Genomic DNA, 19,634 nt, shown 5'->3' with positions numbered 1-19,634 from the left:
CCTGCCCCCACTCATTCTTTTGTATTTCCTCAGTGTCATACTCTGCCCATTTTCTTGGAGTATAAGATGGACAGTAGCATCTCATTACAACAGGATATTCAAGTGCCATTTTCAAGGCTCTTCTTTCCGCTAACTTCAGTCTTGAGGAGTCTGTTGGAAGCAGTGCTTCTGGTGGGATTAGACAGCCAGCACACATCTCACTTCTCCCTTTGCTTGCAGGCCTACAGCTGAACCAGAAGGCGCTCACCACTTTCCCAGACGTGGTGCTTGTCCGCGTGCCCACGCCCTCCGTGCAGTCGGACAGTGACATCACCGTCCTGCGACACCTGGAGAAGCTGGGCTGCCGCTTAGTCAACCGCCCACAGAGCATTCTAAACTGCATCAACAAATTCTGGACATTCCAGGAGCTGGCTGGGCATGGGGTCCCCATGCCAGACACCTTCTCCTATGGTGAGTGTCCTAAACATAGAATTGAAACTTGTTTTTCCAAATTGCCCACATCGCTTATGTTCTCTCTCCCCAGAAGCCCTCTAGTAGCTCTTGTTGGCTTTCAAGGTGAATCTGCTCATCTTAGTTGAGTCAATACCTTGAGTATTTATCATAGTCATTCCCTCTGTCTGAAATGTCTTTGCTCCTTTTTCTCTGGAATTCGCTCATTAACCATGTAGCTGGGACACACTGCGTGCCAACTACCACACTAGGCACTCTGCTCTCACAGGAAGTAGGAGAGTCCTGCTCTCAAGGCGTTTCCAGTTCATCTGGGGCAGAGGACTGCAAGTAAACAGGCAATTTCAGTGCGGTGCAGTAAGTGCCAGGATAAGAGTAAGTGCAAGATGGTACGGGTTTACATAGGAGAGCTCCTAATTTAGTTTAAGATATTGAAGACTTCCCAAAAGAGATAAAGCTGAAGTTACCAAGCTAAAGCAAGGTGGGCAAAGGAGCAGTCTAAGAAGAAAGCAGAATATAGAAAGATTTAAAGGCAAGAGAGAACATGACCAATTGGTGTTATTTTGAGTAATTTGTAGAACATCAGGGAACTAGAGTTGAGATACATGGCTAGAAGGATAAGAAGTTGCCATCTACAGTATATGAATGAGGTTGGGGTAATCCTGAGACTAACAGGAAGTTATAGGAGGGCTTTAAGCAAGGAAATGGCCTGATCAGAGGTCAGAATATCACTTTGGCTATACTGCGGAGAAGGAATTAGACCAGAGGTAAAGTAGAGACAGGATATATAGTGGTGAAAGTGAAAGTCGTTCAGCTGTGTCCAACTCTTTGCAACCCCATATAGTCCATGGAATTCTCCAAGCCAGAATACTGGAGTGGGTAGCTTTTCCTTTCTCCAGGGGATCTTCCTGATCCAGCAATCGAACTGAGGTCTCCTGCATTGCAAGCGGATTCTTCACCAACTGAGCTATCAGGGAAGCCATATAGAGTGGTAGGCTTTATAAATGATGCAGGTGAGCAATGATGGTCGAAACTAAGGTGGTTAGAGTAGGAATGAAGTGAACAGATTCAAGATTTAAAAAGGAGACAGATATGAGGACCTGATGATTGATTGGGTGTTAGGAGGGTGGAGAGGAATCAAGAGTGACTCTGGTTTCTGCTTGGGCCACCAGATGTGAAAGCAAACACTCAATGAGTGTTCCAGGGAAGAGGAGAAACAGACTGGTGGGTAGGGCAAGGCATTATTGGCAGAGATTATTTGAGTTTAGGACACATTCTGTTTGAGGTGTCTATAGTATATGCAAGTAAAAGTATTCAGTAAGCAGCAGATAAATGAATCTGGAGCTCCTGAGAAAGATGTAGACTATGGAAGTAGATGTGGAAACTTCAATTATGTCCAATGAAATCACAAGAATGGAGATTACTCAGGGAGAACATGCAGAATGAAGAGAGGCCTGAGCTGCGTGAAATGGTTAAATGGTAAATTTTGTTATGTCTATTTTACCATAATAAAATAATAACTAATAAAAGAGAGTTTGAGAGAGAATCCTTTCAGTTCAGTTCAGTCGCTCAGTTGTGTCCGACTCTTTGCAACCCCATGAATCGCAGCACGCCAGGCCTCCCTGTCCATCACCAACTCCCAGAGTCTACTCAAACTCATGTCCTTCGAGTCGGTGATGCCATCCAGCCATCTCATCCTCTGTCGTCCCCTTCTCCTCCTGCCCCCAATCCCTCCCAGCATCAGGGTCTTCTCCAATGAGTCAACTCTTCGCATGAGGTGGCCAAAGTACGGGAGTTTCAGCTTCAGCATCAATCCTTACAATGAACACCCAGGATTTATCTCCTTCAGGATGGACTGGTTGGATCTCCTTGCAGTCCAAGGGACTCTCAAGAGTCTTCTCCAACACCACAGTTCAAAAGCATCAATTCTTTTGCACTCAGCTTTCTTTATAGTTCAACTCTCACATCCATACATGACTACTGGAGAAACCATAGCCTTGACCAGATGGAACTTTGTTGGCAAAGTAATGTCTCTGCTTTTTAATGTGCTGTCTAGGCTGGTCATAACTTTCCTTCCAAAGAGTAAGCATCTTTTAATTTCACTGCAGTCACCATCTGCAATGATTTTGGAGCCCCCAAAAATAGTCTCTCACTGTTTCCACTGTTTCCCCATCTGTTTGCCATGAAGTGATGAGACCGGATGACATGATCTTAAATTTTCTGAATGTTGAGCTTTAAGCCAACATTTTCACTCTCCTCCTTCACTTTCATCAAGAGGCTCTTTAGTTCTTCTTCACTTTCTGCCATAAGGGTGGTGTCATCTGCATATCTGAGGTTATTGATATTTCTCCCAGCAATCTTAATTCCATCTCTTGCTTCATCCAGCCCAGCATTTCACGTGAAGTACCCTGCATAGAAGTTAAATAAGCAGGATAACAATATACAGCCTTGACGTACTCCTTTTCCTATTTGGAACCAGTCTGTTGTTCCATGCCCAGTTCTAACTGTTGTTTCTGACCTGCATAAAGATTTCTCAAGAGGCAGGTCAGGTGGTTTGGTATTCCCATCTCTTTCAGAATTTTCCAGTTTATTGTGATCCACACAGTCAAAGGCTTTGGCAGTCAATAAAGCAGAAATAGATGTTTTTCTGGAACTCTCTTGCTTTTTCGATGATCCTGTGGATGTTGGCAATTTGATCTCCGGTTCCTCTGCCTTTTCTAAAACCAGCTTGAATATCTGGAAGTTCACAGTTCATGTATTGCTGAAGCCTGACTTGGAGAATTTTGAGCATTACTTTACTAGCATGTGAGATGAGTGCAATTGTGCGGTAGTTTGAACATGCTTTGGCATTGCCTTTCTTAGAGATTGGAATGAAAGCTGACCTTTTCCAGTCCCGTGGCCACTGCTGAGTTTTCCAAATTTGCTGGCATATTGAGTGCAGCACTTTCATAGCATCATCTTTTAGGATTTGAAATAGCTCAACTGTCTACGGCCATACCACCCTGAATGCGCCCCATCTCGTCTGAAATAGCTCAACTGGAATTCCATCATTTCCACTAGCTTTGTTCGTAGTGATGCTTTCTAAGGCCCACTTGACTTTGCATTCCAGAATGTCTGGCTCTAGGTGAGTGATCACACCATCGTGATTATCTGGGTCGTGAAGATCTTTTTTGTACAGTTGTTCTGTGTATTCTTGCCACCTCTTCTTAATATCTTCTGCTTCTGTTAGGTCCATACCATTTCTGTCCTATTGAGCCTATCTTTGCGTGAAATAGTCCCTTGGTATCTCTGATTTTCTTGAAGAGATCTCTAGTCTTTCCCATTCTGTTGTTTTCCTCTATTTCTTTGCATTGATCACTGAGGAAGTCTTTCTTATCTCTCCTTGCTGTTGTTTGGAACTCTGCATTCAGATGGGAATATCTTTCCTTTTCTCCTTTGCTTTTGGCTTCTCTTCTTTTCACAGCTATTTGTAAGGCCTCCTCAGACAGCCATTTTGCTTTTTTGCATTTCTTTTTCTTGGGGATGGTCTTGATCCCTGTCTCCTGTACAGTGTCATGAACCTCTGTCCATAGTTCATCAGGCACTCTCTATCAGATCTAGTCCCTTAAATCTGTTTCTCACTTCCACTGTATAATCGTAAGGGATTTGATTTAGGTCATACCTGAATGGTCTAGTGGTTTTCCCTACTTTCTTCAAGGTTGTAATTAAGGGATGATTCAGGGTCAAGGAACGGGTTTTGTTTGTTTAAGATGGGAGACAACTGAGCATGTTTTAAATGCAGCTGCCATTCTGAAGTGAGAGGTTGAAGATACAGCAGAGGGAGGACACTTAATGTTGCAAAATCCCTGAGGAGGTGAGAGGGAAAGGGGTGTATGGCCCAGATGCAGGGATGGCCTCAGATAAGAAAACTCCTTCTTGGGACTTCCCTGGCACTCCAGTGATTAAGATTCCATACTTCCAATGCAAGGGGTGCAGGTCCGTCCCTGGTTGGGGAACTAAGATTCCACATAACATGCAGCCATAAATAAATAAATAAAGGGCCTTCCTTGCATTGTATTCTAGGGAAGGACAAAAGGACGGTTAGGGAGGAGTTACCTTTATCAGTGAGTATCAGGAAGGTAGGAGTTCTCTTCTTATAAAATGTTTTCACTGTGATGATGCCCCTGTTTACCTGCATTGCCTCTGTATGCTGCTTTACATTTTTAAAAATCATTAGCACTTTGGTGACAGGTCTTATTAGTATTTCAGAGTATTTTACTTTGCAAAAAAATTGATGAACTGTAACACCTGTGGTAGGAAGAATAATGGTCCTTTAAAGATACAAAAGGGCTTCCCTGGTGGCTCAGTGGTAAAGAATCTGCCTGTAATGCAGAAGCCGTGGGTTTGATTCCTGGGTAGGGAAGATCCCCTGGAGAAGGAAATGCCAACCCACTCCAGTATTCTTGCCTGGGAAATACCATGGACAGAGGAGCCTGGTGGGCTACAGTCCATGGGGTTGCAAAAGTCAGACAAAAGTTAGCAACTAAACAACAACAAAGATGCAAAGGTGTAGGAAATCAAGGAAGCTTATAAAACAATTTAGAAGGATTTTAATACATATTAATATTCATAGGTTTTAAATGAAGGCTTAAAAGTGTATAGTGGAGCCAATTCAGTCATGCCTTAACCTTGGATGAGACAAATCCCAGACTTGGTTTCTTTAGATAATGGTTTTCTACCTCTGTAGAACAATCTACTGAAAGCAGCTTAGAAAACACCCGTTTACCAACTCCCAGTTTCGGAAGGTCTGAAGTCTAGCTATGGCATAGCCAGGTGCTATACTCAGGTCTCACTAGGCTGAAGTCTGGGGTCTTCCAGGCTCACTGGTTGACATTCAGTTCCTCATAGCTGTAGGACTGAGGTCCCGCTGTCCGCTGCCTGTTAACTTAGGGCCATTGTCAGCTCCTAGAGGCGCCCGCCTGGCCCTGTCACATGGACTTCCCTCCACCATGGCAGTTCACTCCCCTAAGGCCAGCAGGAGGGTTTCTCTGCTGCTTCACCTTCTTTTACAGGGCTCCCCTGATTAGGACAGGGCCCACCAAGAATATCTCCCTTTTAATTAATTCGAGTCAACTGATTATTAGCCTGATCACAGGAATGCTGTCCCAGCATAGTCACTGGCCCCTCCTGCACTTAGGAGGGGGGTTATACAGGGCACCTACACCAGCAGGTAGGAATCTCGGGGGCCTTCTTAGAGATCTGCCTACCCCAGCCATGATAAGGGGAAAAAAATCCCTGCCCTGCCCGTGGGCTTGTCATGACGATGACATGGACTGGAGCTTGTGAAGCCTCTGCCACGTAGAAGCCCATGATAATGCCGCTTACCATATCTCTCTGCTCCCACCTTTTGGATGACAGATACAAAATGCATAGTCTGTCGGATGGAATGGGTTCAAATTGCCTTAATCAGAGAGACGCGAGGCCTCTAAAGAATTCCCACAGAGCCCCGCAACAATCACCCTCACCTTCCCTGACTTTTGCTTTTCTTGGCAGGTGGACATGAAGACTTTTCAAAGATGATCGATGAAGCCGAGCCGCTGGGCTACCCGGTGGTGGTGAAGAGCACGCGGGGACACCGGGGTCAGTGCCCTCTGCCCCGGCTTCTGATTGGGCGGCAGCTCTGCCTGGCCGAGACCCTCGCCCCGGAGCTGCAGGAGCGCTGCTCGGAGAGACGGAGCGCCCCCTGGCGGAGCTTGTGGTGTAGTCCTTAGCTCTATCCCCACTGTTCTAGCTGTGTCCACACCCTCGCCGGCCGTTCCCTAGACTCGCGCAGTAGACTCCTGACTTGGTTCTGACTGGTTTCCCGAGCTCCACTGCCAGTGCATCCTCTTGTCTTTGTGGAAGCAGTTTCTCTGGAGCAAAGATCTCTTCTTGTCACCCCTTTGCTGAACAACCTTCCCAAGAGCTTGTGTTGCCTGTTAGACACAGTTCCTATTCCTCACCCTGGAGGAACAGTGTCCACCTTCCTTGGCAGCCTTCTCTGGCCCCCTGAACACTCCATAATCCATTCTAGACCAGACTGTGTCTCCTGCTCTCTTAAAAAATCTTTGTTCTCTTCCCTTTTCTGGGAACCCTGCCTTCCTCTGCTCCAGTGAGCTTCTGCCTGTGCATTAAAGCCAGCTTCACATCATTTCTTCTCCCTCCACAACCCTGGTCTCCTTCCCTCTCTTCCAAAGTTAATCACTCTTCCCTTTGTGTTTCCGAAGCACTTCATCCTTGCCTCCAGCATAGTACTACACTTTACGACAGGTATAGATTTCTGTGCCTTTTCCCCTTTTTGACTGCAGCTGCTCAGAGGTGGGAACTTGGTCCTGCCCGTCTCTGTCCCCAGGACCTCCTACAGTGCTCAGGACACCGTAGTTGAGAGGATGTGTGCGGCTGAAAGCAGTTCCCCTCCCCTGTGGTATGTGAGCAGGTACCTCCTGATGATACCCAGATGGCATCCTTTACTGCTCAGGGCATCTGGAGTGACAGGAGGTACCCTGGGTGGACACGGAACGCGCAATTCCCATGAGCCTGACACACACCCTGCTCTTGGTCTTCGCTGTGTAGAGGGTAGAGACGTTGCATTGCAGGGTGATGCACTGTGGCATGCAGGTCCTTGCGCCTGTTTCAGCCTCACGGAGGGAGGGGTCCGCTCTGCCATGAGGCAGGGAAGGCTTCAGTGGAAGGAAAGGAGACTTCAGTTGGAATGTGGAATTTGAACTGGGTAAGCAGCATGCAGAAGCCGGGGTGGGCAAAGCAACCTGGGGGAAGGATTGAGGAGTAAGAGAAATGAGTTGGGATGGTGAGGTGGGGCTCTGAATACTGTTCGGATATAATGCAGTGCAGAAATGCAGTGTCTCAACGAGTTTTTTATTGTGGTGAAGTATACATGAAATAAAATTCAACTGATATTTATTGAGTGCCCTCAAAGTGCCAGGGGGACACAGAAAGGAACAGAACAAAACTTCCTGCCCTCAAGGGGCTCACGTTGTAGAAGGGTAAGACAGACAATAAATAAACTAAATAGCAGATGTAGTACTTTTAGATATTTTAAAAATTAAGAGATAATTCATAAAAAATGTACCATTTTATGTTGTACAATAATGAGGATTTTAGTATTTTTACTCTTCAGTACAACCATTGTGTAAGTAAATGTTAGTCACTCAGTCATGCCCAATTCTTTGCAACCCCATGGACTGTAGACTCCTCCTCTGTCCATGGAATTCTCCAGACAAGAATAGCAGAGTGGGTAGCCAGTTCCTTCTCCAGGGGATCTCCTGACCAGGGGATCGAACCCAGGTCCCCTGCGTTGCAGGCAGATTCTTTACTGTCTGAGCCAGCAGGGAAGCCCCCACTACCTAATTCCACAATATTTCCATCACCTCCGGAAGCAACCTGTGCTGGTCAAAGGTCAGTCCCAGTGGTGCCTCCCCTGGTCCCTGGCAACACCTAATCTGCTTTCTGTCTCTATGGATTTGCCTCCTTTGGATGTTTCCTGTCAATGGAACCATACGATATGTGGCCTTTTGTGCCTGGTTCTTTTAATGTAATGTTTGTAAGGATCATCCATTTTGTAGAATGGATCAGTTTTTTATCCCTTTTTATGACTCAATAGTATTTTATATGGATATGCCACATTTTGTTTATCTGTTATCCATTGATGGGCATTTGGGTTGTTTTACTTTGTGGCTATTATGAATAATGCTGATGTGAACTTTCGTGCACATACGTGTGAACATATGTTTTCATTTTGCTTGAGTATATATATACCTAAGAATGGAATTGCAGGGTCATATGGTAACTCTTGTGTTTAACATTAGGGAAACTACCAGTGTTTCCCTACAATGATGTTCCACAACAGTTATGCCATTTTATGTCCCTACCAGCAATGTATGAGAGTTCTATTTTCACCACATACTAAATAAAACTTTTATATTAGGTATATTAATTGGCCTAGGCAAGTGATGTAAATGGTCACCATAGCTCCACCATAAAAACAAGTCACAAACTAAAAAGAACAAAAATGCATTTTTGCCAAGCATTAGTAATGTATAGGTCTATTTTACAGATTTATTTTTAAAATCTTTTTTAAATTGAGGTATAATTGATGTGTAACATTATATTAGTTTCAGGTGTACATCATAGTGAGTCAGTATTTGTATACACTGTGAAATGATCACAGTAAGTTAATATCTGTCATAGGTGCAGAATTTTTTTTCCTTGTTATAAAAACTTCTAAGATTTACTCTCTTAGCAACTTTTAAATGTGTAATTTGTTTTTATTATAGCCATTCTAGTGGGTGTTTGTGGTATCTTACTATGATTTTGATTTATTTGTATTTCCCTAATGACTAATGTTGAACATCTTTTCATGTTATTGTCCATTTTGGTATCTTCTTTGGAAAGATGACTTTTCAAATTCTTTGCCCATTTTCAGTTGGTTTACTGATCTTTTTATTAAATTTTTTAGAGTTCTTTCTATATTGCGGTTACTACACTCTTATCAGATACATAATTTGAGCATGATTTCTTCCTACTCTGTAGGTCATCTTTTCACTTTTTTGATAGCATCCTTTGATGTACAGAAGGTTTTGATTTTGATGAAGTTCAATTTTTTCTTTTGATTACTTGTGCTTTTGATGTCATTTTGTGCTTGCCTAATCCAGGGTCATACAGATTTACACCTGTTTTTCTTTCTAAGAGTTTTACAGTTTTAGCCCTTACATTTGGAGTGCTTGATCCATTTTGAATTAATTTTTGTATATGGTGTGATGGAGTCAAATTTCATTCGTTTGCCTGTGGCTATCCAGTTTTCCCGGTATTATTATTGAAGAGACTGTTGGTTCTCCACTGAATGCTCTTGGAACTCTTGTCAAAAATCCGAAATTGACCATCTGAATGAGGGTTTATTCTGGGTTCTCAGTTCTGCTTCATTGATCTATATGTCTATCCTTAAGCCACACTGTTGTGTGTGCATGTGTGTGTTAGTCACGAAGTCATGTCTGACTTTTTGCAACCTCATGGATGGTATGGAGCCCACCAGGCTGCTCTATCCATGGGATTCTCCAGGCAAGAATAATGGAGTGGGTTGCCATTCCCTCTCCAGGGGATCTTCCTGACCCAGGGACCAAACCCGGATCTCCCACATTACAGGCCGATTCTTTTACCATCTGAGCCACCAGTAGAAAGTTTTGAAATTGGGAAGTTCAAGTCCTCCACCTTTGTCCTTCTTTTTCAAGATTGTGTTGGCTATTTGGAGTCCCATAAATTTACATATAAATTTTAGGGTCAGCATATCAATTTCTGCAGTAAAAGGAAGTTGGAGTTTTGGTGGGGATTACATTGACTCTGTAGGTCAATTTGAGGAGTATTTCCATCTTAACAATATTGTCTTCCATTTTTTTGAACGTGAAATGTCTTTCCACTTATTTCAGTCTTTAATTTCTTTCAAAAATGTTTTGTAGTTTTCTGTGAATAAGTCTTGAACCTGTTTGGCTACATGTATTCCTTTTGATATATTGTAAGTGGAATGGTGTTCTTAATTTCATTTTCAGATTGGTTGTAACACACAGCATCTGAGGAACAGTGGATAGGGAGTGAACAAAGTTGTAGCAGTTGTTAGACCCTGGTATATGGAAATAAATCTCAAGAAGGCAGTGGACTCATCATGCAAGATGTGCCCTTGAGAAAGTTACTAATCTTGTGGGCCCTAATTTTCCTTTTCTGTCAAACAAAAATAGCTATAGTTGTGCTAATGCCTTCACAGAGCTAGCATGAAATATGAAGGATATAATTTAAAAATACAGAGTGTTTGGCACACAGTAGATGATTAAATAATCTTAGTACTCTTCCCCCCACCCCACCCTAGTTTTTTCCCTCCTTGCTTTAAAACTGTAGCTCCTTAATTAACTGCAGACTAAGCCCCATATTGGAACGTCTGTGCCAGGAACCAAGGAACCTGTTTTTAGCCCCCATTTCTGCTGAAAATCCTCCCAGTGCCTATCATTGAATCCCTGCCATCTGCTGCCAGATGCCAGATCTCCTGGTGCCAAATGTCCAATGACCAAGCCATGTTTTGGAGGTTACTTTTTTATCTTATTTGCCACTGGGGACTGATACCCATCCCTCTTTTTTTTTTTTTGAGACTTCAGAAATGTCCCACTCTTTTTAAGGTAGTAACAGATCTTAGGAAGACCATCTCTTTGTTCCATACTTGCTAACAAGGTTCAGGGTACAGTATGTTCATGTCAGATTTGTAGAGGAAATCCATCAGGCCCCCCTGCTCAGATCTGTTAGCTAATGTGCAAGTGGAAAAGCAGATGTCAAGTAACTCAAAACGTAAGTGATTCAGGCAGAAAATAAAAAATTTGGAATCAAGTACGAATGCTTTCCCCAGATATCAATAGAAGTATGGGTCATTCCTTTTAGAAGTAAATGGATATAGCCAAATAATACATTTCTTATGTTTGAAAGTTCAGGACATCTGGCAGTGGCTACTTCTTGAACTCCCATAGTATTCAGCACTGACCTCTCCTAATGCCATATCAGGCTCATTGTCTTTTGTGGTCTGTCTCCATCTCAACTGGGAATTTCTCTAAAGTATGTTCAATTAATTATGTTCCATAAACATTGATTGACATGGTGTAAGTTTTGGGGATTTAAACAAAAGTGAGTGAGACATGTACTGTCAGCATCCTCCAGTTTTGGACCCGAATTAACTAGATTCTTAAGATTTTATTTTGGCCTCTTCTGTGTGTTTCTGGAATACATTTTTATTTCATTTTTTGGGGAAAAAAAAAACATTGTGAACAGAGAGGGAGGTGAGTAAAACCCAGGGAAAATAAAATTTGATGGCCATTTGAGAAGACACAAGAGTCAACTCAGAGAAGCTGAAGGGGCCAGAGTGAGGCAGGTTGGGAAAGAATGGTTGACTCTGGACCGGGAGGTGGGATGGCAAGGACTGTACTCAGAGGCGTGTCTAACTCCTCTTTTTGCTGTTTGTCTTTCTTCTTAAAGGAAAAGGTGTTTTTCTCGCAAGAGATAAACACCACCTCTCAGACATCTGCCACCTGATCCGCCACGACGTGCCCTACCTGTTCCAGAAGTACGTGAAGGAGTCCCACGGAAAGGATATCCGGGTGGTGGTGGTCGGCGGCCAGGTGATAGGCTCCATGCTTCGCTGCTCCACAGATGGACGGATGCAGAGCAACTGCTCTCTCGGTGAGGCACCGAAGCTCAGAGTGGGACTGTTGGTCGGGGGAAGCCACCGGGGTTTTTCAGCAGGATGTTTTGTTGTTCAGTTGCTCAGTCGTGTCCACCTGTTTGTGACCCCATGGATTGCAGCGCACCAGGCTTCCCTGTTCTTCACCATCTCGGGATGTTTGCACCCAGTCAGGGTGTCTTGATCCCTCCTGTCCTGTCAGACCCTCTGCGAGGTGCCAGGGTCACAGAGAGGAATTAGAAGCAAGCCCTTTCCCTTAGCAGTAAGCAGTCCAGGTGGGGGACAGGTGGGTATAAGGGCCGTGATGGAGGTCAAACCAGGGAACGTCAGGACACTGCAATGTGAACTGCCTTTAAACAAGGGAGCAACAGGAGATCTGGTGATTGAGAAAAACTGATGTCTGGAAAGAGGATGGATTGAAGGCATAGGAGGGAGGCAGGGGAGCTGATTTTGGAAACTGGCAACAGCTCAGGCCGAAGTAAGGAGAGTCTAAAACTAAGGCAGTAGGGTATTGGGGTTCCGGTGGTTCAGACTCTGCGTTTTCACTGCTGAGGGCGTGAGTTCAATCCCTGGTCTGGGAACTCCTGAGAGCAATGTGTTATGGCCAAAAACAAAAAAATAGAAGGAAAGAGAGTGAGAAGTAAACCAAGGTAATGGCAGGAGACAGAGCATATGCTTTTACCTTGCATTGATAATTGAAATTGTATTTTTTTTTTTTTCCATTTATTTTTATTAGTTGGAGGCTAATTACTTCACAACATTGCAGTGGGTTTTGTCATACATTGATATGAATCAGCCATGGAGTTACATGTGTTCCCCATCCCGATCCCCCCTCCCACCTCCCCCTCCACCCGATTCCTCTGGGTCTTCCCAGTGCACCAGGCCCGAGCACTTGTCTCATGCATCCCACCTGGGCTGGTGATCTGTTTCACTATAGATAATATACATGCTGTTCTCTCGAAACATCCCACCCTCGCCTTCTCCCACAGTCCAAAAGTCTGTTCTGTATATCTGTGTCTCTTTTTCTGTTTTGCGTATAGGGTTATCATTACCATCTTTCTAAATTCCATATATATATGTTAGTATGCTGTAATGTTCTTTATCTTTCTGGCTTACTTCACTCTGTATAATGGGCTCCAGTTTCATCCATCTCATTAGAACTGATTCAAATGTATTCTTTTTAATGGCTGAGTAATATTCCATGGTGTATATGTACCACAGCTTCCTTATCCATTTGTCTGCTGATGGGCATCTAGGTTGCTTCCATGTCCTGGCTATTATAAACAGTGCTGCGATGAACATTGGGGTGCACGTGTCTCTTTCAGATCTGGTTTCCTCAGTGTGTATGCCCAGAAGTGGGATTGCTGGGTCATATGGCAGTTCTATTTCCAGTTTTTTAAGAAATCTCCACACTGTTCTCCATTCTTTTTTTTTTTTCTTTAATTGTGTTTTTCTTCTGTATTTGTTGTTATTAGAAAGCTGCAGTTTATTTGGGTCAAATGCATAACCCCATCCCATTAACCTGTTGATAAGGCTTGTTTTCTGTTGTGGTGGATGGAGATGGTCCCATTCTCTTCATAAGGGCATGGAAATTCTTATGTTCATTACAGAAAGCTACTGTCAACTACAGTCATGAGTGGAATTTGTTGGCAATGTGAAAAAATACCCAGTTGTTATTTCCTAAATGGCCAGATGAGTGTATCAAGTCTGGTGACTAATGAGGAGGCCGAAACACCAGTCCAGTCCTTCAGCTGGAGTGTGGTTGAGCAGTCTCCCAGAGTGAGCTCCAGGGTAGATGCCGATAATGTAAGGATTGATTAATGAGAGTCCTCACCCTCAGGAAGCTCATAGTCCAGTAAAGAAGAAGACGTATAAACAGATTGTTGTAAGGTTCAGTGACTAAAGTGCTGTGATAGAAGCAAATGCTAGGCTAAGGTTGACACTGTACCTAGTATATTATCTCATTTAATTTTCATGACACTCCTATGTCTTGCCACAGTATCAAACCTTATGTATTAACAGTTTGTCTTTTTCAGTTGCTTCACAAAATTAATTCTTTAACTGGAAAATACCACAACTTTGTAATTTATTCATATTGCTTTTTTTTTTTTAATAAACTGTTCTAAAGCTGCTTAATAACCTTTTCCTCATGCAATGTAATAAGTGGTGGAGAGGCAGAGTTAAGGTATAAGTCATCAGTTTATGAGAATACAAGTGTTGTGTTTTTAAATTGTCATTTTTTTTTAACCACTTGATTTATTTGTTTTGGCTATGCTGGGTCTTCGTTGCTTTGCAGGGGCTTTGTCTGGTTGTGGTGAGTGGGGGCTACTCTTCCTCTCAGTACACAGGCTTCTTGCTGCAGTGGCTTCTCTTGTTGCAGAGTACAGGCTCTAGAGAACGGGCTTCAGTAGTTGTGGGCACAGGGTTTAGTTGCCCTGAGGCATGTGAGATCTTCCTGGACCAGGGATCTAACCCATGTCCCCTGAATTGGCAGGCGAATTCTTATCCTACTGGACCACCAAGGAAGTCCCAAGTGTTATCTTTGCAGGAAGACTAAAGGGAGACAATTAAATCAGAGGTCTTAGCTTTTTAACAAGTACGAGTAAGCAGACTCTCTCTTGGTATGGGATTTTTGTATCACAAGCCTCTCTCAGAAAGTAATAAGTTAATTTTGTTTCTTCTAATGCATCCTCAATGTAGAAAAGTTAGGAAATATGGCACAGTCAAATGAAAAAAAGATATTTATCATTAATCCCACCATCTAGAGACAACCAATGTTAACATTTTGGTGGTGTTGTTTCTGACAATGGTTTGGTTGTTTTTTTTTTTTTTTTTTTGGCATAATTATGGTCATACTGCACAGCCTTTATACCTTTCAAGTGTTAATATTTTCCCATGTGATCTCAAACTCACCATCATTTTTAGTAATGGTTGTAAACTATGCTCCTTTCTTCTGTTGTGAGCTACTTAGATGATAGTATTTTATTTACTCAGTAACAAATATCGAATGATTACTATGTACCAGCATTTTTATTTTCCAGCATTTTGAATAACTCTGCCATCAGCATATTGGTGCATAAAGCTTTTTTCCCTATTATATAAGATTATTTCCTTCGTGGTGGATTGACTGGGTCAGAGAATATAAACATTTTTTTAAACTCTAGAGAAGAGTATTATTTTCATATCACTTTCTCAAAGAGTGTCCTGATTTCCACGCAGACCTTTTGTGAGTAATAAAAATGCCCATTTCGCTACCTCTCACCAGCATACCCCCCTTCCTTTGAAAGGTCATTTGATTCATCAGTTGGTGTCTGGTATTGTTGCCAAAATTTGGCCTCTGTACACTGGGGCTGGATTAAATCTCAGAGACAGAGTTTTGGGAGAAGTAGAAAGCAATTCTATAGGTAACTCAGTTGGTAAAGATCTGCCTGCAATGCAGGAGACCCTGGCTTGATTCCTGGGTCAGAAAGTTCCCCTGGAAAAGGGATGGGCTACGCGCTCCAGTATTCTTGGACTTTCCCTGGTGGGTCAGATGGTAAAGAATCCACCTGCAATGTGGGAGGCCTGGGTTCAATCCTGGGTTGGGAAGATCCCCTGGAGGAAGGCATGGCAACGCACTCCAGTATTCTTGTCTGGCGCATGCTATGGACAGAGGAGCCTGGTGGGCTACAGTCCATAGAGTCAGAAAGAGTCAGACTCAACTGAACAACTAAGCATAGCATAGCACAGAAAGAAATAGCTTTATTGCTTTGCCAGGCAAAGGGGGCCACAGAGGGCTAATGCCCACAGGACTGTGTGTTCCACCCTGGAGGGGGTAGTGAGGAGTCTCATAGTGTTCAAGGAGCTGGGTATGATCAGCTCATGGACATTCTTCTTATTGGTCAGTGATGAGATAATGGGGACTCAGCATCATCAGCCTTCTGGTTCCTACTGGTCTGGGGTCTACATGCTTGTGGACAGCATACAGTTAACTTCTTTGACCTGGTGAGGGTTTCAGTATTTGCAAACAGCTCAAAGGACATGGCTCAGAATATTATCTATAGTCCTTGAGGGAGAGCTAAAGGTCCTTGCTTTGTTTAATGGCTCAAGTATTACTATTTTGTCTTGCTGGACTGTTTTCCTTTCTTTCAGCGTGGTCTCACTTCTCTGATTAAATTTATTCTTTGACTAAAGTTTTTCTACATTCAAAAGGCAGGCAGAGAACGTGGGTGGGGGGCTGTTCTGGGAAGCCCCCATAGGGTCCGGCTCAGTTACAATGTCACCGTTACACCACTGTGATTTTCCCACAGGTGGTGTGGGTGTTATGTGCCCACTGACAGAGCAAGGCAAGCAGCTGGCTATCCAGGTGTCCAACATCCTGGGCATGGACTTCTGTGGCATCGATCTTCTCATCATGGACGATGGCTCCTTCGTGGTGTGTGAGGCAAATGCCAACGTGGGCTTCCTAGCCTTCGACCAGGCATGCAACTTAGATGTGGGCGGGATCATTGCAGACTACACCATGTCTTTGCTGCCCAACAGGCAGACCGGGAAGATGGCCGTCCTCCCAGGCTTGTCTAGCCCCAGGGAGAAGAAAGAGCCAGATGGCTGTGCTTCAGCTCAGGGAGTCGTGGAGAGCGTCTATGCCATCAACAGCGGGTCTACCTCCAGCGAGAGTGAGCCTGAACTGGGAGAGATCCGGGCTTCCTCAGCCAGCACAGCGGGGGCCCCGGCCCCCATGCTGCCTGACCCCAGCTACAACATTAACACCAGGATTGCTTCAGAATTAAAACTTAAGTGAATTCCTGCTTTTTGGCAGCACTGAAACCAAATCTTACTGCTTCCCTAGTAGTTTTGAGCGAATAAAATCTGGACTAGTGTGATTTCATTTGCACAGAAACTAGAAATCCCATCTGGGCACTCAGCATTCTTTCTAACGATGATTTAAGCAAATGGCCTAGCTTTGTGGTTTTTAGAAACACTAATATAAAAACCCTCACCGAGAACAACATCCCGACTGATTGATTTGAGACCGATGTCTGCCGCCAGCACTTGGATGTTACGGCTGACTTGGGGCACTGACTCTGTGCTGTGCTTTGGCTTTTAGCTGTGGAACCCATTAAGCTGGAACTGCTCCTGGAGATACTGTACAAAAGAGCAACTGCCCGACAGAGACATGTACAGAAGAAGTGGAATGTGACTGCAGTTGTGTGCTCTTCATTAAGAGTGTGTGTGTGTGCCTGTGTGTGTGTGAGAGAGATGCTCAGAGAATACACAGTCCCATTGCTGTTAAAGAATCTGTCTCTGCTACCCATCAATCACTGTCTTGATCATATTTCTCTGACACTCAGGATATGGTGTTTCAAAGGGAGCTTCCTCATTAGCATCTTCAATGAAGCACTTTGTAGAAAGTGAAATTGAGTGTCCTTTGACTTCAGTGGTTGGCAGACATCCTGCTCTGTAACTGGGGCTTTCTACAAACTGCTTTGCCAAATATATAGACCCTGCTTCAACTAACGCCAGCCCCAGCAGCCTCTTGCACCTTTGCTGCCTTTGGCCTCAGCTGGAAATGCATTTCAATGAGCTAGTGGCCACACACTACCTTCCTTAAGCGTGCACTAGAACACCATGGACTTCTTTTCAGTGGACTCCTGTTCACTTGACATCAGAAGCCAGTGGGTTTTTAATCCTAGAGAGCTACTGAAAATGAATCATTCCCCCACTTCCTCTGCTGAAACTTTGTGTACTTAGCTATAGGAGATTTTCTCACACGAGTTGGTGTTGTGGGCCTGTTGGGTAGATAGAGCCATTGGAAACACACTCCAGTCCCCTTGACATACTAGTCTTACCCAGGTTCCAGAGACCTGTCTTTACTCACTTTTCTACACTGGGGAGACTCAGGTATCAAGGATAACTCATCGCACATCTTACGGGGGGATGGTGAAGGGAAGTGGATAATGTTGACATGACACCAAGTGCTTTCCATTTTAACTCTTCTAGCAGTAGATGATGACCCTTCCCTTGGGAGAAATCACAGAGATGGAGTTTTCCGTTTCTGCTTGTATGAAGTATGGCAGAAATGAACACGGCTACCTTTTTAACCAAATAAACTAGAACATATGCACTCAAGAGTCGCCCTGATCATACTTACTTCCTTGGGAGACCTTACTCTTGAGGTGCAATGTTCCATGTGCCAAGACCACATAGACTTCCTCTTTGGAATTATCTTTGAAGCCATGCAAGAAAAGAGGCCTCACCACCTTGTAGTCAGACCTCATTTTTTACACTACTCCTCCCCAGAGGTCATCCCAAGCTCCATCAGTCATTTTACTTAATCAGACTTATCTTCTAATGCTCTTTGGCTGTTAAAAAATCATTCCTCAAAAAAGAAATCTACCCTTAAAGGACAAAGACCATTAAGGAAGCTTACAGGTGGATAGCTCCAAGGAGGGTTTCTAGAAATGTTCTGAGTAAGGCCAGCTTCCCTCGACTAAACACACGTCTTCCCAAGGTGACTAGTTTGAAGGCAGCAACAACCCATTTGGGTGTATGAATTCCTGAACTTCTTCTGTAATGTAAAATGTGTGTAAAGTCAAACTAGTCCATTTTCTTTCACAACACATTTAAATGGAAACTGGCTTTGAAAATACTGTGGCTAAAATCAGATCCCACTAAGTAACAGTTGTACAACTGAAAACGGGCACCGTGTAATGGAGACGTCGCACTCCACAGTAGTAGTTCAAATACAGTCAACATAAGGTGCATGCCACTGAGCTGTAACCCCAGTCATGTGTCTGTAGAGTTGAAAAATGATAATCCTTCACCTTTATATAGGTTAAGACATGTACCTTACCTTTACCACTCAGGGTGGGTTTAGAAGAATGGTTCTAGGTCTGTTCTCGTTGGAACTGGCCAGATGTTTTCTATGTAAACCTCTGAACCAAGTGATGACCTTCTGGAAACTGCATCCACTCCTTCCCACACTTTAGTGTAAGCTCAGTCTCTCCATTTTATCTAAGGGGGTGATAGTGGGCCCCATCCTGAGCAGAGCAGCTAGAGGATGCTTCCAGAGTGGTCAAAAGGGCCTGTTTTCCAGCTGCCAGTGACATCTGTAGTCATTGGCATCATTGCTCGGAACCCAGCCCCGTCTAGAAACAGAGGAAGCTGGGGCACAGCTGGGTCGTAGCCTCACTCCAGGATTTCCCACTTTGGCTGTGGGCCCTGTGAGCCTCGGCCAGATGGCTGGGCTGCCCTCGTCACAGCTGCCCACAGGGCCTGCTGGAGGGAACATGGGGCACAGAGCCAGCTCCTCGTTCTGACTCTCCCCTTCAACAGCTGATAACCCTATACAAACAAGTTGACTCTGACCTCGATTTTTCCATTCTTCTGATAGGGGATATGCCTATTTTATTTACCTCTTGAGGGCGGTGTGCTTTGATGTTGAAGTGATTCAATTAATGAGACTGCATTATGTGGGAGGTGGTAGAGAAATGCCTCCAGCATCTGGTTTTTAACAGTTTCCTATCACCCCTCCTCTGGGAGGAGTTGAAGAAAGAGACCATAAATTCTTGGTATTAGCACACCAAACAGTGGTGGGGGGCCTGAAAATGGATGCAGCTTCTCAGAGGTCTTATGACCTGAAAGGAGTAATGTACTCAGCCTTCTGGATGTATTGTATATAACCTGAAACTCTTGACTGGTATATCAACTCACAGTCTTCCTTCTGTAACATAAATTGCAGTGTCTGTATACAGTCTTCCCATTATCTGGTAGTAGCATCTTGAAACTGGTCAAAACTTGAATGCCAATAGCTCAGTCACTCAGAATATATATGATTCTGCACTTGGGAAAAATGTCTTCCTGCTGTTTGTCTGATTGCTGAGGGGTATGGGTATGCCTCCTCAAAGGTGGATTCGGGACTTTAGGTCTTGGGGGTCTGATCAACAGTGTAAGTGGATCATAA

General features: G+C 43.9%; 1 protein-coding gene across 1 annotated transcript in view; it reads left to right on the top strand.

Moving 5' to 3' along the window:
• The window catches only part of RIMKLA (ribosomal modification protein rimK like family member A), a 33,300-nt gene extending 16,620 nt beyond the window's left edge, over positions 1–16,680 (top strand). The window contains exons 2-5 of the mRNA XM_043878165.1: positions 220–450; positions 5,980–6,066; positions 11,488–11,691; positions 15,982–16,680. Of these exons, the coding sequence (XP_043734100.1) occupies positions 220–450; positions 5,980–6,066; positions 11,488–11,691; positions 15,982–16,472 (1,013 nt within the window). The 3' untranslated portion in view covers positions 16,473–16,680. The remainder of the gene's footprint in view (positions 1–219; positions 451–5,979; positions 6,067–11,487; positions 11,692–15,981) is intronic.
• The last annotated feature ends 2,954 nt before the right edge of the window (positions 16,681–19,634 follow it).

Source organism: Cervus elaphus, chromosome 20 (genome assembly GCF_910594005.1).
Source record: "Cervus elaphus chromosome 20, mCerEla1.1, whole genome shotgun sequence".
NCBI lineage: Eukaryota > Metazoa > Chordata > Mammalia > Artiodactyla > Cervidae > Cervus > Cervus elaphus.
Note: the sequence above shows the minus strand (reverse complement) of the source record. Positions and strands in the feature narration are given on the sequence as shown.